Source organism: Aspergillus foveolatus (genome assembly GCF_047715535.1).
Source record: "Aspergillus foveolatus strain CBS 279.81 unplaced genomic scaffold BDW70scaffold_43, whole genome shotgun sequence".
In the NCBI taxonomy this organism is placed as follows: Eukaryota; Fungi; Ascomycota; class Eurotiomycetes; order Eurotiales; family Aspergillaceae; genus Aspergillus; species Aspergillus foveolatus.
Window position 1 is genome coordinate 49980 of NW_027396107.1, and position 20524 is coordinate 70503.

General features: G+C 51.5%; 8 protein-coding genes across 8 annotated transcripts; 2 read left to right on the plus strand and 6 right to left on the minus strand.

Moving 5' to 3' along the window:
* Positions 1-44: 44 nt before the first annotated feature.
* BDW70DRAFT_161990 (luciferase-like domain-containing protein) lies at positions 45-913 on the minus strand (the record flags this gene model as incomplete). The annotated part of the gene is made up of 4 exons (XM_073741065.1): positions 45-240; positions 314-542; positions 605-797; positions 875-913. The coding sequence occupies 4 exons, from the start codon at positions 911-913 to the stop codon at positions 45-47; spliced, it is 657 nt and encodes a 218-aa protein (XP_073593845.1).
* A 1358-nt stretch (positions 914-2271) lies between these two features.
* On the minus strand, positions 2272-4532 carry BDW70DRAFT_87319 (epsin). Its single transcript, XM_073745074.1, has 4 exons — positions 4228-4532; positions 4075-4144; positions 3801-4021; positions 2272-3740 (listed from the first exon to the last, which is right to left on the minus strand). Exons 1-4 carry the CDS (start codon positions 4298-4300, stop codon positions 2419-2421), a joined length of 1686 nt encoding a protein of 561 aa, XP_073593846.1. The 5' UTR covers positions 4301-4532; the 3' UTR covers positions 2272-2418.
* Positions 4533-5294: 762 nt separating this feature from the next.
* Positions 5295-7063, minus strand: trpE (anthranilate synthase TRP2; the record flags this gene model as incomplete). The annotated part of the gene is made up of 4 exons (XM_073739367.1): positions 5295-6607; positions 6675-6748; positions 6812-6960; positions 7052-7063. 4 exons carry the CDS (start codon positions 7061-7063, stop codon positions 5295-5297), a joined length of 1548 nt encoding a protein of 515 aa, XP_073593847.1.
* Positions 7064-7665: 602 nt separating this feature from the next.
* On the plus strand, positions 7666-9041 carry BDW70DRAFT_87371 (uncharacterized protein). Its single transcript, XM_073745076.1, has 2 exons — positions 7666-8423; positions 8488-9041. Exons 1-2 carry the CDS (start codon positions 7723-7725, stop codon positions 8843-8845), a joined length of 1059 nt encoding a protein of 352 aa, XP_073593848.1. The 5' UTR covers positions 7666-7722; the 3' UTR covers positions 8846-9041.
* Positions 9042-9292: 251 nt separating this feature from the next.
* Positions 9293-11732, minus strand: BDW70DRAFT_87367 (WD40-repeat-containing domain protein). The gene is made up of 4 exons (XM_073745075.1): positions 11416-11732; positions 11171-11319; positions 9508-11100; positions 9293-9456 (listed from the first exon to the last, which is right to left on the minus strand). Exons 1-4 carry the CDS (start codon positions 11438-11440, stop codon positions 9430-9432), a joined length of 1794 nt encoding a protein of 597 aa, XP_073593849.1. The 5' UTR covers positions 11441-11732; the 3' UTR covers positions 9293-9429.
* Positions 11733-12740: 1008 nt separating this feature from the next.
* Positions 12741-14414, plus strand: BDW70DRAFT_140458 (rhomboid family protein). The gene has a single exon (XM_073737614.1). It carries the CDS (start codon positions 12956-12958, stop codon positions 14171-14173), a length of 1218 nt encoding a protein of 405 aa, XP_073593850.1. The 5' UTR covers positions 12741-12955; the 3' UTR covers positions 14174-14414.
* A 194-nt stretch (positions 14415-14608) lies between these two features.
* On the minus strand, positions 14609-17617 carry BDW70DRAFT_140459 (putative AAA family ATPase). The gene is made up of 3 exons (XM_073737615.1): positions 17313-17617; positions 15152-17255; positions 14609-15079 (listed from the first exon to the last, which is right to left on the minus strand). The coding sequence occupies exons 1-3, from the start codon at positions 17400-17402 to the stop codon at positions 14859-14861; spliced, it is 2415 nt and encodes an 804-aa protein (XP_073593851.1). The 5' UTR covers positions 17403-17617; the 3' UTR covers positions 14609-14858.
* A 159-nt stretch (positions 17618-17776) lies between these two features.
* On the minus strand, positions 17777-20159 carry mrsA (putative mitochondrial carrier protein). Its single transcript, XM_073737616.1, has 7 exons — positions 19773-20159; positions 19509-19578; positions 19410-19445; positions 19197-19329; positions 19036-19128; positions 18928-18984; positions 17777-18874 (listed from the first exon to the last, which is right to left on the minus strand). The coding sequence occupies exons 1-7, from the start codon at positions 19808-19810 to the stop codon at positions 18378-18380; spliced, it is 924 nt and encodes a 307-aa protein (XP_073593852.1). The 5' UTR covers positions 19811-20159; the 3' UTR covers positions 17777-18377.
* Between the last annotated feature and the right edge of the window lie 365 nt (positions 20160-20524).

Genomic DNA, 20524 nt, shown 5'->3' on the forward strand with positions numbered 1-20524 from the left:
GGGCACAAGCAAATCAACCACATCCTCAAACGCCCCAGGCGTAGTCACATACGCCACATCAAACCCATCCACATCCGCAGGAGAGGCGTCCGCTGTGGACTAGGGTCGACGATATGCTCGCTCTCCAGGTGGTAGAATTCGCCGTCGTGCTTAATCCTCCGGATTTTGGATGGGTCTATGAAAACATCGTTGGGGGCGTCTTGGTCTACGGCGCCATCCGCCAAAGATCCTTCCCATAGTCTACAACCGACCATTAGCACTTCAAGAGGATTGTAGACTTATCGTTGAGAACTCACTTGTACAAAATACGAACGTATCATCAGCCTGCGCATACCGGCGGTCATGGTCCGGAGGCTCCTCCAACCCAATTGCCCTAAATGTGCCCTTCTTCCATCCAGTAACGATATTCCAGCGATCCGCCCGTTGGTCATATGGTGAAGGGTTGACGACCGTTTTGCAAGAAGAAAGGGAGGTTCGAAGGAGGGTGGAGGCCGTGAGAGCAAAGCCAGGTTCTCGGTCACCGTTGCCATGGCTGAGATAGGCTATAGTATGTCCACTTAGCATAGAAGACTGGGTTAGACATGTATGCTCTAGCTAGGGCTACCCACAGTCGAAGGATCCGTCACCAGCCATTGCGCTGCGCGCCGGATACAGTTGTTAATCCAGCCTTCGTACGTGGCATGGCCACCGTAAGTATCTATTAAGAAAAGGGCAGTGATGTCTCCCCGCTCGAGAATCTGGGCTAGATTAGTCCAGTATTCGATCGTGCGCTTCGTGACCGAACGGTCCTCGGAGCCCTGGAAAGCAGAAAGAATCAGCAGAGCTCGGAAATCAACCGGCAAGTATTTGTGTGTCCGATTGACTGAATACACACCTTCCACTGCCCAGGCGACATGTGCCCAACCGTCGACATCTCAGATGCATTCAGCATAATCTGCTTTTTTCCCGCAATGATGGGAAGCGCTTCGTGCGTCCTGCTGCTCAGCCATAGTTGGCTCCGCTTCCGTGGCTCTAGCAACAAGGAGTAAGAGCTGTAGATACTGGGCTGTGATGGCCAAGTCAAGCTTATCAGCGGATACAACTCCTGACGACTTTTATCACATTTAAGCTTCACACATCCAATTGCCTGATCAGGATTGTCCAGGATATCTGTCGGATCTCATACTGAGATGATGCCTGAATTTATCAGCCTCAACAGCCATAGGCCACATCACAACGCAACTCGCAAAGTAATGCGGACTGAAAGTCATCTGTGTAGCCGACATCAGCCGCCACAGCCGTATCCTCTAGGGAGCTGGGGCAGACGTGCTCATAGACCGGTTCGACATGACTCGAGCCATTGACATCACCCGCGGCGAAACAGGAAGATGTCTGCGGTATGTCCTTGACATGGATGGACGTGAGACTGCAACAATCTTACAGGAAGCGCTGTGTACCGACCCTGACAGTCCGCAGGCACATCTTCTGGGTTGACGGGGGAGCCGAAGAACCAACTCGCGTATTCGCTACCATGCTGTTCTCATCAAGCTCTTTCATATCTGTGAGCCTGTTACGGAGCAACTTATGCGATCGCTGGGACGTTTGCTTGAGGGTGAGGCGTCAATATCACCGGGCTTGATTGTGCGAGGGGAAGGCCTGGCAGGGGTGAATAATGCGTTGAAGATGCTAAGGGATGGGTCGGCTTCGAATAGGAAAATTGTCATTGATTCAGATAATTCCGGTGCCTTGCAGACACGAGAGTTGACGACCAAGCCCTTCAGTCTTCCTGAAAAGATGTATAATGTTCTCGTGCTGTCAGATCCGAGTCGTGACCGTTTTTTTTTAATTGAGCTCTGGCATGGGCAATGAGCTCCTCGAGATGATATGGCAACGCAGTTTATGTATCAACTCTAGAAACTAAGAACAAGCCAAGCACAAAAGCACAGATTTGGACATTAAAGTACAATGTTTCAGGCCAGTTGACCCAAAAAATATGTATGCCTTTTTGCTTTGTTGGTATACATAGTTCAGGGTCACGGGGATATCCAGAATCTCCAGTATCTTCAGGATATTCGGAATACGGTACTGGGTGATATAGAACGTAACTATGTGACGGAGAATTTCCGTTTAGAAAAGGATAATTCATGAGAAATGACCGAATACTGAGACCGAAGGGTGATATTGAGGACAACAAGGTGAGAGACTGACTTGTTTGCTAAACTTCTGAAATGCACAAAAAAGGATAACATGCCCGACCAACTCATGATAAATAAGAACAGACACAAGGAGATATGATAATGAGGGTAACTGATAAAAGGAAACAAATAGATAAGAAAAAGTGGTATCTGGACACCGTATAGTCGAATGTACGGACGGAAAGAAACGAACACGGAAGCAAAAGGTTTGACTAAACAAGCACCTCATCACCAGTCAAACACCTCACAGATCAATCAAGCTGCCGCCCTGCTGCGGCTGCTGCTGGTAGCCTCCCCAGGGGTTATTGGGCTGCTGCAGATAGCCCGTCTGCTGCGGGACAAATTGCTGCTGCTGTTGGCCGAAGAACGGGTTGTTCCCGGTGTGCGCGGCCCTTAACCGGTCCAGGCCTTGGCCTGCAGAGTTGACAAAAGTGCCAGGTGCCGTGTGCTGCGCGGGAATACGCAGATCGCCGGTGTTGCCGAAGGTGTCTTGCCCCTCACCGGTGGCCAGGAGTGCGTTCAGGCGAGCAGTATGCGGGTCCATCGGCTTAGGCGGCGCCAGAGATTGGTTCTGCTGGGATGACTGAGGTGCTTGGTAGTTGGCTATAGGATTTGTGGGGGACTGGAACTGGTTTGAGAATTGGTTCGTCGCTCTTTCCTCTGACAGTGTGTTGAGAGAAGGTGCTCCCGATGTGGCAGGCCTTGAAGCCTGGAACTGTGGCTGGAACTGTGTACGGGCAGCGAATGGGTTGTTGGAACCGGTCGGCATAGGTTTCAGACTCTCCGGCTGGTTGCTGGCCCATGGGTTATTGGAGCCCGGTGTGAGCATGCTTTCCTGTTGTTGTGGTTGCTGATGCTGCTGCTGTTGGTTAAACATATCCGTTCCCCATGGGTTGTTGGTGCTAAACCCAGTTTGCTGGGGTTGGAGAGTAGCCTGAGGTTGCAGGAAGTTGTTCTGAGCATACGGGTTCTGGGTGTAACCTGTAGGCTGTGCCTGAAAACCGTTGGTATATCCGTTCATGCCGGTGGCCTGTCCCTGAAACCCGGTCGGGTTCGCATATTGGTTGTTCAGGTAGCCTGTCGTCAGCGGTTGCTGCGGGTTGATCGGGTTGCCAAACCAGTCAACTGCACTCTGCTGCTGGTATCCCTGGTTGTAGCCGGTCGGTTGCGGCTGGGCAGCGGGTGTGCTGTCGTCAAACAAAGACTGGGCATTGCTTTCCTCCAATTCACGCCGGCGCAGTTCTTCCTCTTCCTTACTGAGTTTAATCGCTTTGGCCAGGTCCTCGTCATCATCTTCCCCATTGCTCTGCGCCTGTGCTCGTCGTCTGCGCTCTTCTTCCGCCTCTTGTTTGCTCGCTTCAATTGCCAAGCGATACTCCGCATCCTCATCGTCGCGTCGACGGTCTCGTCGCTCTCTCCGTGGGGGTGGCAATCCGTTTGCGTGGCCGCCGTGGTAATCATCAAGCCCATTCACACGGGATTTCCAGAGCTTCCGGTCTGATCGCTCACTGCGCAGTCGGTCCTCGTCTAGGATCAGGGCAGTAAGTTCTTTCGCAGCAACGCGAACTAACAGACAGCATATTAGTCGGCGGCTCATACGGGACAGATGGACACATATTTACTCACCATCCTGACCGACATCTCTGCTATCTTCGTCGATGTACTGGAACTCGCGCAGGGTCTTGATAATGTACACATTCTTCCGGGCCCATGTGACGACAAGCTCAGATCCCTCGTGGAGACAATAGTCAAGGACCTTCAATGACTTCAGCACATGGCGCCAATTCTTGCCCTTGTCGTTCAGTCGCTTGTCTAGCATGTCCATGATTTCGTAGAAGTCTGTCGGGCTGTGACGTAGTCAGCACCAAGTAGTGTTATTGCGGTTTCGGGAAAAGCCTACCTGCCAAACGTTAGAGAGGCGATTTCTGCCATCTCAGTTCCGGTAGGACCCCAATGGTCATTACTCGTCGCTACAGAAGTCGCAAAGAGTCAGCATTCGGTCGAATGTCCGACCGGAGATAGTACCCGGCGACCGGTAGATCAGGAAACATACCATTTCGGACTTTCACTTGAACGGCGGAATAACCCTTGGTGACGTTCTTCACGCTGCGCACGACTTTTGACATTGTGACGGTGTGGTGTGTGTGAGGGGCAGGTTAGGTAGGAGGTGGGTTCACAAATGACGGGGGGCCAGGAATCCGGAGACGGAGGTGAGGTTCGCCGGTCAAGTCCTCGAGGTTGAATGATCGTAAAGAGCGTTCGGTGTTAGGTATCGAATAGATTTAAAGAGAGAGACGATTGGAGCAGAGCCAGTCCGTCTCCCGAAATCGTAGATAGGGGTGGTAAGAGCGAGTGGGAGTTGGAAGAGGGATAGAGGACGGTGGCTCTCGTCGTCAGTCTAGTTCTGTTAGTCCACGGCGGCAGTGGCAGTGGCAGTGGCGTATGTAAGCCGCTTCCAGGTGGTCTGCTGTCTTTCTCACCCAAGAAGGTGAGGGTACCCTGAAAAGGCGGAGATAAGACCGGCTGCAATATAGAGCTAATTGCCCAAGGAGCAAGGTGTCGAGAAAGACGTCGAGGGCTGATTCTTCATCTCAAGAGTCAAATTTGGTGTGGGAGTGGCGCAAGGCTGACGACGCTTCCAAAGACAAGGTTGCCCAAGATGTTGCCAGCATACAAAGACCACCACAAGAGAGGTGGATTCTCGCTCCAGGCCGAGAGACGATGGAAGCTGATTAAAACAGTCAGTAAGCGTCTTGGGTCATAGACAATGGAAGGATACGCTGTTGAGAGGGGTTTCGAATGTTAATGCCTAACGGCTGACGATGCCGAGAGTTACTATCCAGTTTTAAGTATACCACGGAGTCACTTAAGTACTCTGATTTTACTCTTACCATCAGCAATATCTTCTTGGCTGCGGTAAGGGTGCAACACCCTGCGCGACGTTTGCTTTCCACCTGGCCTGGTGTTCGTCCTGGTGTGGCGGTGCACTGCACTGCTGTCTGATGACGTCGATCGAAGCTATACAAAGTGTTCCTGATCAACTATGGAGTAACAAAATAAAGCATGTCATATTCTAATAAGCCGTCATTCATATCCTATCTATCATGGTAACCAAATATTCTAGCTTTTCGCCTCCATGCTGAGATACTTTTCCTCCGCTCCCTTGATACAGGCGATGTTCGCACCCAGCTTGTTCAGTGTCTCGACATACTCATCGTAAGGGTCTGAATCAAACACAATACCACCACCTGCTTGCAGATACGCCACGCCGTCCTTCACCAGCATGGTACGCAAAGCGATACAGGTGTCCATCGCACCAGGAATCTCCTTAAATCCGTCGGCCGAGGCTATGTTGTATCCGAAGTAGCCGACTGCACCAGCGTAGACTCCTCGTTTTTCACCCTCCAGTTCTGCAATTAACTGCATGGCTCGCACTTTTGGTGCTCCAGAGACTGTGCCTGCCGGGAAGATGGAGCGGAAGGCGTCAAAGCGGGTCTTTTCAGGACGCAAAACACCGGAGACTTGTGATACCAGATGCTGGACATGGGAGAACTTCTCAACGACCATCAGTCGATCGACTTGCGTGGTCAGTGGGTCACAGACGCGGTTGACATCGTTGCGCGCTAGGTCCACCAACATGACGTGCTCTGCGCGATCCTTCAGACTAGAACGTAGTTCCTCAGCGAGCGCTTCATCTTCTTCGGCAGTCTTGCCACGCTTCACCGTTCCGGCAATAGGGTGTGTGATGATGCGGCCCTTTTCCTCCTTTGCCAGAAGCTCTGGGCTGGCTCCGACTAGCTGAAAATCCTCGCAGTCGATGTAGAAGAGGTAAGGAGAGGGATTGACGGTGCGGAGATGGCGGAATAGGTTGAATGGATGAAGCGACGTTGGGCGGGAAAGACGCTGCGACGGCACGGTTTGGAAGATGTCACCTTTGGCAATGTGTTCCTTCAGTTTCACGACGTGTCCTTCGTACCCTTCGCGTCCGATGTTGGAGGTGTACTCCTGATTCTGGGTAATCGGACCCTGAGGGGGTAAAGGAGTATCCGGCCGCTGAAGAGTATCGATGATGCGCTGGATGACCGCCTGCCCATGCTTGTAGTTGGCGTCGAGTTCTGCGTCGTTATCGGTGATTGGGATGTATGTGACGACCTTGACAACCTGGTAGAAATGATCGAAGGCCACAATGGTGCTGAACAGCATAAAAAGCGACTCCGGAATGCCGAGGATATCCTTGAGCGGACGCGCAGTCTTAGGCTCAAAGTATTTGACGCAGTCGTATCCCACGTACCCAATAGCACCACCGGTGAGCGGAGGCAGGGTCAGTCCGGGCACGGACGCGACGCGGAAGTTGGACAGTTTCTCTTCGAGAATCGGGAGCGGATCGCTTTCAGGGCCATGGCCAGGTCCGGTCTTGAGAACGGTGTGGGGGTCTATGTTGTATGAGAGCACGTTAGCCCAGCCCAGAATTCCATAAACACTGCGCACAACATCGCATACCTGCACCAACAAAGCTGTACCTCCCAATCGTTTCTGTTGTCGCGGCACTCTCGTAAAGAAATGACAATTTCGATCTGTTGCAATGTTGTTTAGGTTAGCCTCCAACACTACAACCGTTATCAAGGGCGGCAATTCACTTTTCAGCAAGCCTCAAATAAGCAAGCGTGGGCGTCAAAAGATCGGCCGAAATAGACGACGTAAGTGGAAGGAGGTTAGGAGGGAACTGCGAGTTTCTCGACTGGCTGATCGCAGCTTTGGCGGTCTCGAGAGACGGCACAATGGTGATCTGAGTCAGAGACAGTGTCAGTAACTATTCGAGGGCTTCGGCGCAGAGCTTGGACAAGGGACAAATCCAGGCTAGAAAAGGAGAGGCTCACAGGAGGCGCCATCCTGATTGACACCCAATAAATGCGACAAATGCGACAAGTGCGACAGTCAAGTTTCTGTCGCGTGTGCGGGGATTGTAGAGAAATGAAATTTAGCGGAGGAGCGGAGTTGAGTCAGTATAAGCAGCAACTCTATGGATCAAACACCGCTGGCAAGCCAACCTCACCAATCTGTTGACGGACGCCAAAACTGCTGGTGCGACCAATCTGCAGCAAGATTTATTTTTACGAAGGGAAAAAAAAGTTGTGGCAGTGGTGATTGGGAATATTGATTCGCGAGTAACCATGTCATATTCCGTACCTACTTTCTCCTCTGCTGACCGCCGCTTGGATGAAAGCACTGATAACAAAACTTTCCATACTGAGAAACCAATGGAGTAGAAAAACATATACTGCTCGGCGGCTAGTGAAGAAACCATCCTTCAAGAATATAACCCTCTCTTTCAAAGAAATTCTAGAGGAAGGAGCTCCCAAGCCATTGAGGCCTCGTGACTTTCACTTGGACAGCTTCAAAGACTTATTTCCTCAATAAGTCGTCAATGGCGCACTTGCTTGTATAATTATAAGCCCTATATTCTTCAATACACTACCCATGTAGGATCCCAAAACCAGGTTTTATTAAACAAGACACTAACTATACACAGCGCTATCGTCCCAACATAATGGATCCTAATCCTACGCCAGACCAGCTCCCACGTCCCAACACAACAACCAACAAAGCTGTATTGTCAGACGATGAAGAAGCGTCAAGCTCCAAAGATATCTCAAGCCCGCTCGCCGTGGACCACAAAGCTCTACCACTGGATGAGGGAGGGCCTCTAAACTCCGACAATATTTCAAATCGCCTTACTCAACTCTCGCGCCTCTCAACTTTTCAAGGAAGCCATGCCAACCGCTTCTCCGCCGAGGCGCAAAGTATAAGCCAGTGCCTCGATACGCTAGAATTTCTGCTTAATCCAGGCTCAAATTTACAGTCAAATTTGACGCAAAAAGTCGCCTCAAACCAACAAACACAAAATCAGCCTGGTCGTAGTCCCGGGTCCGATTTTGGTCCTGATCCTGGTGCGTCGAGGAGACCGGATGGTCTAAGAGGCCCGGCCGCTTCCTGCATTTCAATGGCTCATTCCCATTCGCGCTCTTTGGAGGAGCTTTCGACGACGCAGCTGACGCAGCCGGCGCGGACGCTATTCGAGACGCCGAAAGTCTACAATCAGGTGAAGGAATTCGACGAGGAAATGAAAAGGTTGAGCGATGCTTTCTTGAAACGCCGCGAGGAGACATTCTACATCTATTCGCTCCATGAGAAGGAACGAAAACGAATGCGATGTAGGATAGCCGAACTAGAGGCCGAAATTGAAGAACTGTATGTCACCGTGGATCTTTTGCTCTCTTGCCGCTGGTCAGGACTAATATATTGTCTACTATAGCCAGGCAGATATGCAGCAGGACATGGCCGAGCGAGAAGCACTTCAGGGCACCGTTCGTGGGTTTGAAACATGGATTGAACGGTATCAGGAGGAGTATCAGTTGGCCCACAAGAAGAAACCAACAGAGACCCCAAGACAGAAGGGTCGAGGGTGGTGGTCGAAGCAGAAAGTTGATCAACCGGGTGATTTCGACGTGGATGCACTTTTTGACGGTATCACCGCTTGGATGCGAGGCTGGGCTGATGTCAAAGAAGAATTCCGCAATCGCGAGAGAGCTCGCAGGCAGAGAAGGATTGAAAAGAACAAGCAGAGGCAAGATATAACGAATATACAAAGGGAGTCTTCAGCTATCGACTAATAACCAAGGAAGCTGCTTTCCATGGTTCATATATGGTCCAGACGACGAGGGCGGATATGCCAAATGTGGTGTGATATTGCACCTCCTGAATATCATTGACCGTGCCTCCCATAGAAGCTATAGATAAAAAGATAAAAATCAACTCAGATTATCCACCCGTGTCCCGCCCATATGCTACCGCAACCGCGCCTTTCGCCTGATTCCAAGTAGTCCGCGCCTTTTGTATAGTCTAACCCAAACAGACATTGAGATGTATATGTAATCATAAAATGTTGGATAACAGATAAGTAGGGATATACCCTCCGAATCATATGGTTCGCCCCATGTCTCTTCGCTAAACCGACTAGGCGGATAGGTTTAGACCGGCGGAAGAGATCGTCAGTGTTCAGTGAAAAGATCCGCCTCGAGGGCGAGCACTTGCTCTCGCTTCTGAGATAATGCTTTCCTGCCCAACAATGAATGCAATGTCCGTTTCGACCGGTATGCGCCGAAAATGGAAGATCACCTGCCGAGATGATTGCTTATGTTGCTGCTCTTGATTTGTTTATCTGCATGTTTATGTGCACCGTTGGCAGTGCTGCATGTCACCGTTGTAGGTTTATAACTGCCAGCTGCGAATCCCATCAGCTTCCTGCAGAGCCAAGGGATAGGAGGATACATACCTTATTACCAAACCCAAATGCTAACTTCTTCCCGTCAGTGTCCCAGTTTAGCGAGCAATCCAGCGCGTCCTCCATGTTTCCATTGCGTCCGTTGACAACAGGAGCTTCCCCTTCCCCCGACTCGGTGTTGTCAGCGCTCGGAGACTTCCACGTAGCCATGGCAGTACCTCCACGCTGAGCATTCCAAATTGATAAAGAGTCCTTGCTGGCGGCGGCCAGAGCGTATCCATCGGGCGAGAAACAGCTAGAAAGGATAGGTAACGACTGACCCAGTGACAAACGGTGTATGCAGTTGAACTTCTGATTTTGTAGATCTATGTGCCACAGCTTTACTGTATCATCTGTTGATGATGAGGCAAGAATCAACGGCTGGTCCAGCTGCTCGGACGGTTCGGGTTTTAACTGAATGGCGGTGATATGGCCATCATGGGCGTCTTTCAAGTGCATGTCGTGGGTTGGAATCCAGAACGAGGCGTTAGAGGAGGATGCTGCAACTGCTACAGACGATGAACCGGCGCTTGCACAGCGAATGAAAGTCCAAGGATGCTCGGGGTCACCAGAAGAGTAAGTCTTGGAGAGGTGAATACTCGATTCGACGTCACATTGGTAAACCGATATGCCTCCGCAAGCGAAAACCTGGCTGGTTCCAATCCAGCTAACATCGAGGATAGAGTCGTCAACGATCTGAGGAGGAGGGAATTCTTCCGGCCGTAATGAGTCGTCCCAGAGGACAAGTTCTGACATTTTGCTATCGGAGGCGACGACAATCAATTGTGAACCACTATCTGCCCATTTCAAGCCTGAAATCATTCGGGGAACTTCCGGCAAGAGATCAACAGCGTTTCCATCCACACCGTACATGGTGATAGAGCCTCGCATGTCATTATAAGTAGCGACGGCCAATTTGTGGCCGAGAGGGTCCCAGGCTACCGCAGAGACCCATACATTGTCGCCTTTGTTTTCAACGAGCGTTTCCTGCACCGGTGATGAGGTCGAAGACAGCTTATACAGGCTGCAAAAGGTAACACCAGCTGCCACAACTACAGTAGGGTCGTGCGGCCGCCAGATGGTCGTTGTCACGTGGTCATCACCAGCCACATCGATAATGGCGGTGTTGGGGCTGAGATCAGTGGCCTTGGCGGGGGTGATCTGAACGCCAACGCTTTGTCCGGTGGTCAAGGTAAAAATCGGCGCCGCGGTTGGTTCCTGGTCCTGTGAAGCCGGTGGAATCCCCATGTCCACATCCCCGTCGCCGTCCACCATGGCGGTTTTTCCCACCGATGGTGATTTTGTGATATCTGGTTTGCTCTCATTCGGAACGCCGTTCGTGGATTCGATCTCCATAGGGACCTCCTCTCCATTGGTTTCCGCGCGATCGCCTTTGCGGGATGCCTTGACGCTCTGCGGAGCGGCAACATCAGCGGTCAAATGACCGTTGGTCAAGACCCCATCCTGCGCAATCTTGCCTGTCGGTGAGGCTGGCGGTTGGTCTGCGCTAACGTTTGCCTCGTCTGGACCTTGTAGCGAGTCCGGATCAAAGGGTTTCGGGCCAAAGAAATAATTTGATGGCTCCAAGGGGACAGGATTGCCCTCCTATTAAAAATTAGACAAGGTCTTCCAGAACAAACAAGAATAGAGAAATAGCAATAATCAATGAACGTGCCTTGTCGAGCGACTGCTCAAGTTCGTGGTACTGCAGACCCTTTTGGACGAGCGAGACGAGCGCATGAGTGCGGATATAAGGAGCAAAAGGTAAAGTCTGCGGATCACGATTCCAAGCGCGCTGGAGTGTCACAGCAGCCTCGCCATGGCCTGCGAGAAGGGTTAGATAACCGTCGAATAAAAGACAGGCACGAGTCCGGGCTGGAAAATGAGGGGTACAGGAGAAAAAAGAAAGGTTCCACGAACCTGATTCTTGAAGGTACCTAAGCATCAGTCAGTATCAATCACAATCAAGCATAAATACGGAGACGCATTTCAACATCGGGACAAGGTACCTCCATATCAAGTAATTGACGTGGTGTGATGTGAGAGCCGAGTGTGCCATTGCTTGTTACATATGACGGCTATGAAGGGGGATAGTGGAAGAGCATCCCAGAAGGGATAGTTGAACAGGCAACGCAAGCGCAGTTATGCGACAAACCGATCTGAGAACGATTGACCAAATTGGAAAAGTCTGCCAGTCGAAGTCTGCAGGATGAAACCAGGAGACAGTGGAGAAGTGATCGGGAAAAAGAAAAGGAGCTAGAGGGATGGAAACAACTGGAATGACAATTTAAGATGAAGAAATATGAAGTGAAGGAGAAGCGCGGCAGGTCTGGGGATAGCCGATAGATGCTGGGCTAGCTCAGGACTAAGCAAAGTGGGGAGGATAAGAGACAGGTGATCAAAGAGAGGGCCAAGCAGCCTTAGACATGCTCTGCACCCTGAAAGGCAAAGAGCTAAAGAGAAGCTGGACAAGGAGATTATGGAATCAAGAATAATTTCGAGACGGCACAGCAACCAACGTGTGTCAAATCAGACCCGCTGCAGAAGGCCGGATACGGAGAGAGTGCAGTGGCAGTTTGAGCCTGAGCAGTTGAAGAGTACGGAGTCGTGGACTGAGAAAGGATGGGAGATGGAACGGTTGGGGATGGAATCACGGGACGAAGAATGAGAGCAGGGAGCCAGACCCAGGCGGGATTGATCTCGAATGTCTAGCACTCCAGGGAACTCCAGGCGGCTCTGAGACTGAGCTTTTTTGGACATGAAATGATCTTGAAAGCTGAGGCCCGGCTGGGCTAGAAAAGTGGACACTGGACTGGCGCTCTCCTTGTGGCGTCTGGCCCACGGTTGGCCTGCAGCCAGAGATCGGCAAAGTGCACTAGCCAAAGGGCGTTAATGCCACTTTTTTTATGGTCATGACTTCTTGAGGCCGCTCAACTGGTACGAGGATAGAGGATATATAACTCGGTCATCAGTCGGTTTCGGTACTGCACTGTAGCTGAGTATTCGCGTTGGCCCACTGTTCCTATACCTCACAGTTCAAACTAGTGCTGTTCTTATGTGATAGTGAATCAGCTCAACGATGGGATGAAACTGCCCGCTCACGTGCCGAGCCAGAGGCTTGGCTGAACACATGCTGTATAATGACTAAGCAATATATTTATACTTCATAACTCGGTATCCCGAAGAAGAGAACAAACAACGAACCGAGGCGCTGGTTGTTAGAGTAATTAGACTGTTAGAAAGAATGAAGACGCAGCGATTCTGACTTGACCTGGTTCTTTCGTACAATCAGAAAGGATTTATCACGCGCATATCAGGTCAGCTGCGGAAAGTCGTCTCCAGAGCGCGACCTGTCCGCTCCCACAACCAGCCTCCGCCTCCTTTGCCGCGTTCGACGACATTTCGGGCCCGGCTCCCAACAGCCTGCGGTCTGCGTTCCCTAGCAGTCGCAGCCGCAAAGATGGCGCTCAGAATCAACATTCCTCCAGCGACCCGTGTCTGTCTCATCAGTCTCATCACCCTCTCGTTCCTGTACAACATTGCTCGATGGCGCCAGCTCGACACAACCCCGGGCACTCCTACCGTCTCTCCGGCGGTCCCCTACTTGACCCTCGTCCCTTCACAGTTCATCTTCTACCCGTGGACGCTCCTTACAGCAACATTCGTCGAGCAGAATATTTTCACCGTTCTGCTGAACCTGGCGACGCTTTTCTATGGCGGGAAGTACTTGGAGCGCGCATGGGGTTCGCGGGAGTTCACCAAGTTCATTGTCACCATCGCGCTCGTACCGAACGTCGTGATCGTGCCATGCTATCTTTTTTGGGCTGCGATCAGTGGTGGTTCCGGCCCAGGTTCGGGTGCGGGTTCGACTCCGCATAGCGGGTACGCCTTGTTCTCGTCTTCGTCCTCGTCCTCTGATGAGGCATGTACAACTGCATGCACATTCCCTGCTGACTCGGCTCTGTCCAGTGTGACACAAATCTGCGGCGGCATCTCGATTCAAGCTTCCTTCCTCGTCGCTTTCAAGCAGCTCGTTCCAGAACACACGGTGACTATCTTCAAAGGCCTGGTCAAAATGCGAGTGAAACACTTCCCGGCTGTCTTTCTGCTCCTGAATACCCTCAGCGGAATTATCATAGGAACCCACGTGGCGGCTACACTAGCATGGTTCGGTCTAATAACAAGCTGGACTTATCTCCGCTTTTACAAACGGCAGCCCGACCTCACCGGCACGTCTACCGACGGCGTCGGAATCAAGGGCGACGCAAGCGAGACATTTGCGTTCAAGTGTCTCTTCCCCGACAAAATCCAGCCACCAATCGGCTTTGTCTCCGACACTATCTACTCGTTCCTCGTCTCGCTGAAAATATGCACCCCCTTCTCAGCAGAGGAAATAGCCTCGGGGAATCAGCAGGCTCTCGCACGAGGAGAAGCCGGTCTCCCCAGCCTCCTCAGTAACCGCAGTGGCCGAAGCATGGCCAAGCGCGAGGAAGCCGAGCGGCGCCGAGCCGTCGCGCTCAAGGCCTTGGACCAAAGACTCCAGGCTGCCGTTGCGGCACGCGCCCATCCTGGCGCGAGCGCTTCTAGCCAGAATCAGCCGCCAACCCAAACAGCTACGCCGTCGGTTCCGGGGCAGACGATGCTAGGTGAAACCAGCTATACACCTGACCATGCGTAATAGAGTACGTATCAACAGCGTGCATTGATTTCTGGAGTTTGGTTATAGGGCATTCATTGGGATATGAGAGAAGCTGCGGTGAAGTGGAGTGGCTATGCCTAGTACGAGTAGCCTGTTGGTTGACTGGTCTTCGTCGCTTTCGATGACCATGATATATGTGTGCGGATTTATCATTACCCATGCATCTTGTATGTAGCTATATACCGTTCTTCCGTTTACATTCGAGTTGCGCTTTCTGCTTCACCACATATATGGCTGGAACTCTCTTAGTGACTTTCACGTCATTTATAAGTCTGACTATGTTCACACCCACCTACATGAAGGGAGAAAGAAGAAGAAAAAAGGTAAAAGTGGAACCAGCGGAGCTCATCTCACATTCCATTACCGGACTCTGTCAGCGTATGCAGCAAAGCCGCAGACCCCAATCGGCAATACGCGCAGAAACGCATAATAAGAGGTAGATAATAAGGTACGACAGTAGGTATTTGGTTGGTTAGGTGTTTAGCAGTCCACATCTGACGCCAAAAGAAAAGATACAAAACAAACAAAGTATCCTCCCGTTGACCAACAAACCCCGTAATGTCTATGAATCCCGAACCCCAGTACCAGCGCGATCCAGACTAAATACAAACCCGAGCGAAAGAGAACGACATGATGGAGACGGATAGGCAGAAGTATACAACACCTATCCCGCTCGCTCGCCAAACTGTCTCGCCCAATCCTCATACGCGCGCAGACCCTCTTTACTTACACTGGGTCTGATAGAAAGGAGACTAGCTTCGAAGTCGGCGAAGCATATAGGGCGGATTTGATCCATTGGTGTGTGGAGGAGAGCCTCGCCCAGGTTACGGAGGGGCCCCATGGCGGCGTCTTTAGCGAGAGCAGTGATGTCGGAGCCTGAGAAGCCTGTCCATCAACGTCTGGTTAGTTGTTTCATTCTGTTTTAATGGGAGACGATAAAACTGCGGAGATACATACCTTCTGTAACATGAACAAGAACCTCAATGTCCTCGTCACTAAGGTCATGTACTTGATGGCTCAGTAATCTGCGCAGTTGCTGTTCCCGAACATGATGCTCTGGAAGAGGTATGTACTGGCGCCGAACAAAGCGGCGGCGCGCGGCTTCGTCAATATCCCACGGCATGTTCGTGGCTGCTAGAACGAGGACACGGCTGGCGTCACCCGACTTTGCTGGTTGCTCGCGCCCAGCTGCGGCGCGCTGGAGGTCAGACCACTGAATGAGAAATTCGGTTTTTGATCGGCGCGAGGCCTCATTCTCTGTCCCTGACGCACGCGATGAAAGGAGCGAGTCAATTTCGTCAACGAAAATTATGGAGGGCGCTAGTGACTTTGCCAGGCCGAACAAAGCTCGCACAAGCTTTTCACTCTCGCCATGCCATTTTGATGTGAGCGTCGATGCAGATACAGAAAAGAATGTTGATTTGGACTCCGTCGCAACCGCCCGTGCAAGCATCGTCTTTCCAGTTCCTGGAGGTCCGAAGAGTAGCATACCTCGAGCTGGTTCGCGGAGCCCGGAGAAGAGGTCTGGTCGGAGGAATGGATATACCACGGCTTCTTTTAGTGCCTTTTTCGCGCCCTCTAACCCGGCAATATCGTCCCAATGGACTTCGTCTCCGCGAACAACGATATCATTAAGGACCTGGCGCGCGGCATTCACGTCTACACCTTTCGGTAGCTTCTTCAAAACTTCCATGAATGAGTCGTCCTCGACGTCTTTGTCCACATCTTCTGCATCGACGGCATCTGCATCTTCAGCCGACTTACGTCCTTGCGAATCCAGGTCACTGAAGGGTGGTGTAATGGGGCGCTTGGTCTCGGGATTCGGTTTTCGTCGCAGAGGGCTTTCTGCGATATTTATCTTATCTAAACCACGGACTATATCTCGATCTGGGTCCCGTACGGTATCTCTTGGCTGTGGGGTTGTATTTCCGGATCTTGAGTAAGCCCCAGATGATAATGATTGTGGCGCTTTTAATGTTATGGGTTTGGGTTTGACGGCTGGCTTCGAAGGGGGCCTTGTCGGAGGGTCACTGACCGTTTTCGAAGGTGATTGTCGAGGTCGACTGCCAGGGGTTGGTGGGGGTTCCGTAGAATCACGGTGCCTTAGTTTCGGAGCCTTGGGTGTTGAGGATGGGCTCTCCTTCACCGGGGACCTTCTCCGAAGCTCGGCATCCCCAGAATGGACGCGAGGAATTCCTCGAATCGAGTCGGAGTACTTCTGCTCGGACATTTTAGGACGGACGGATGCCAGCGCGGCATCGCTGCTCGCTTTATCAGAATGATAAAGACTTCTTGGCGCAGGTAGGTCATTTCGCGGGGCATCAAAATCTTTCCTTGTGTTTGGGTCATTCGAGAGACTCTGCCGCGAGGACGCCACCGCAGCACCGCTCACAGTCTTCTCAGAGGAAGGAGTGCGCGAGATAGAGCCCCAAGCGAGACCCGCCGCCTGGGAGGCTGCAACAGGACGCAGATCTTTCCGCCGCGAAGTTTCCTTCTTCTTTCTCTTGAGAGTTGGATCGCGTAAGGTAGACGGCATTGACGGCATCTTCCGGCGATCGGGACTAGAAGTGCGGGAAGTAGACTTAGTAGAGGTTTGCGACGTGGTTCTTGCGGTCGTCGGGCGGTTTGGAGACGATGGCTGATCAGGTGCAACGGCGGCGGCGACGGTAGAACCAGGCAAAGGCCGTGTAGGAATAGCAGGAGGTTTCGACAGGTCGGTATATCCCACAGCAGGGACAGTCCCATCCCCAATCCAACCTGGATTAGGGTTGGTGTTATATCGCGGCCGCAGCGTCGGCGGGGACCTCAACTTCCTCAAACTCGACGGGTCCCTGCCCTTGTCTTTATCTTTATCCTTGTCCTGTTCTTTTCTGCTCTCGCGGAGCGCGTCTAGGAGGTCAACCCGCTCACGACATTGAAGTTCTAGTTGACGAATGGATTCTTGCAGAGCCCGCTCGGTTTCAGTACTCGGGGTGTAACTCGCGGGGAGCCGGTAGGCGTTGTGGTAGTAAATAGTTTCCAGGGCGGATCGCCAAGATCTCAAGGCTTCGTCTTCATTATTCTAAGAGAGCCACTACGTCAGTAGATGACCGTCAGGAGCGGGGCTGAGATCACAGACCTGACCCTCGAAGTAGACAGCCGTCGAGCACATCAAATAGCAGTCGTCATAGGTCTTTTGCAGCGACGACACTGGCTTAGGGCGCATCATTCGCAGAACGGGCTATGGAAATTAAGTCACGGAGAAAGAAATAATGCAGGGCCAGCCAGCGACACCGCCATGCGTGAGAAGACGGGGAAGAAGGAGCGAATTGAGAGAGCGAGAAAACGCAAATGGCTGCAGGTAAAATGAAGACGATTGGGAAGAGAGTGTGAAATTCAGAACTTGGAACTGAATCATGGATGGACTTGGAGGGTCCATCCCAGAGTTCAGTTGGTCGGACGACGAAGACGGCGAATCGGCACTTTTTTCCCTCGTGACGTCGTTACTGGAGCTGATTAAGCAACCATGGATAGAGCGAGACAGCGTCAGCTTTTATACGATTAACAGTGGACCAGGAAGTAGTTTATATTCCTCCTGTATAATGATTATCTGGATATATCGTCCAGCCAGTCCGCCTCCCGGGTGACCGGTCACCGCCATCTCGTATGTCTATCAGTACATGATTCACAATCCAAAACAACAGATGCGCAAAAAATAGGAATAGATGAAATGGAAAGAGAAATGAATTTTCCCGAGCATTTCCTCCCTTTGTCCCAACGCCAAAAAAAAGTCAAGTACCGGGTACATCGCGCCAGGGCTGGCACCGATCCAAGATCAAAGGAAAGAGAGGCGACAAAGTGGTCAAGCCCACATCGCGGTCAACAAGCGCACCACAATGGACGTAATCAAGCCAGTAGTCGTTCGCAATGCCTCGCCCGGAAATAGACCATCGAGTATACACATGGTGAGAAAGGAAGATCAGCGTCGAAAGTATCCTGGCATGTCACTCCTCGCACTAATCATGGGGGTTCTTGTTGTTCGCATTCATATTTTTCTCCAAGTGCATTCAAGTCGGTCGGGTTTATTTTGTTTCGTATTTACGGATGTTGGGAGTGTTGGTTAGTCGAGGAGTTCACCGCAGAATTAGTCGGAGCCTATGCATAGCGTATTTCGTGCGATCGGGTCTGAACACTTTGGCCCGGCCTAGTTGTCCACCTGGCGCTTAAAATAGGCCTTGGCCATTTCGTACGAAGTCCAGCAAATGGCAGTGCTGGGCATCGTGGAGATGATCCGGGGGCGAGCACCGCGCAAGAATCCTCTCCAACCGAATTGGCGCTTGATGACGGCCGCGGCGCCGAATAGTCCCTTGACCGCGCGAATCTCCTCATTCTGCGCGAGGCCACGGGTCTGCAGTAGAGTCTTCACCACGTCAAGCGGCGTGGTGATACCAGCCGCAACAGCTCCAGCAAGGCCACCAGCAATGCAATGCGTGAAGGGATCGTAATCTCCAGACGGGTTCATGACCTTGGAGATGGATTCGTAGGCGACAAACTGAGTAGCTGTAAAGGGTACAGTCATGCAGAGGGTCGTGGGGTAGGAGACGTAGAAAGCATGGAAACCTTCAGTCTTGTAGACAGACTTTGCGCACTGGAAGATGGTTTTGTGTATGGAGCCGTGTACCTGCATTCGTTGTTTGATTACTGTTTATGTGAGAAAAGTTCTTTTCATGGTCGCGCGTGTTGTCAAAACTCACCATCGAAAGGGTTCATGAGGGCATCGCTAGCAATTGTCGCCGCCGCACCACTCATGGCTTGAAATAGTCAGCATTTTCTCCCATAAAAGTTGTAAGTTACAGTTTTACCGGCCGCCAATGGATGGTGTCCATCGTCCACATTACCACCAGCCATCTCTTTAACAACCTCATATGTACCGAAATAGACAGCATGCGCGGGGCCTAGAAAGTAGAGCCCAAAAGTTAGCCCGGAGGATGCAATCGTATCGACCTTGGCATTATCTGCTTACCAGCACCGACAATCACGCTCGATACGCCCTTCCACAGTGTCCGCCACCCTTCAATTCGGTAAATTGTGGAAACCGCATGCGTCAACCCTGTATAGAGACCTCCGGTGGTGGGATGCAAGACTTGCATGCGAGTCTGTTGTCGGAGAGTTCAATAATTAGCCATCCGCACGCCGCACAAGTAACAAGAATGCGTAAAAAGGCCAATTGGTCTACCTTGAGCAAGTCCACCGGGTACATGACCGCATGCTCCTATGCCAAACGTCAGCAACTCATCACAACGCCAGGTGTAATTTGAATTGCCAGGCAACGTACTGCAATGCCAGCGAAAGCGCCAGCTAGCATATTCCGGCCGAGGCCATAGTTTGAGGGAAGGGCTTCGTAGCTATCAACACGTCGCGATTAGCGTCTGCCTTGCCAGCCCAAATTCCGCGGAGAGCAGGTAAAAACAGCTGAACGGGTAGAATCCAAACGCGAGATCCATGAATCTTCCAAGCAAATTGCTCGAAATATTCGGAAGACGCCCTTCGGAGATAGAGAGAAACCCAGAGATGAAAAAGCAAGCTCCGCATAACATACTCATATTCTTGCCCCGGCACTTGTTCGGGAGCCGCCATCGAGCTAGCAGAGCTCTAGCAGCCGTGGCCGCAAGAGGAGCGAAGAAGAAAGGAAGGGGAAGAAGGATGGAGAGGAGATTCGAGGGCGAGAAAGAACGAAGACGAGGGCCGGCGTGGTGGTGAGCGAGCTTGAGTTTTGAATATGCCGAAGAAAAACGGAACTCCGCCAGGGACCGAACCCGTCTAGCAAGAAAAAAGTGTGGAGGCGGGAGCGACGTGAAGTCAGTCCGGTCGGAGCACAGCAACAAACAGGACAGCAACGGAGAGAGGAGGAGAAATGTGAGGAGAAGATCCGAGGCGATGATTTTTTTCTGAAGATTGGCAGAGAGCTGTTTTGACTGGTTATTCCCGAGTTTGGCAGTCGGTCTTGGTCGTGGTCGGAGCGCAAACGAAGCTGCTCAAATAATAATTATTCTTCTAGAAGGACACTAGTCCCGTGAGACTAGGTTGTCTAAATAGGCCACCATGCTTTAATTTCTTACCCAGGTGATCTTGAAGCTCAAGAAGCGAGTTGTTCGCTATCAGATCTTGCGTCAAAAATTATCAGATTGGCTACCCCAATCACGCTATACATACAGCTACAATCTCAATCACGCTTAATTAAATCCATAGACCTCATGTGAAAAAATACTTCAAAAGATAAAACTCGATATTTCAAGCTGAATCAGCGCCCCGGCCTAGATGACCCATGACTAACAACCGATGGGAACTGAT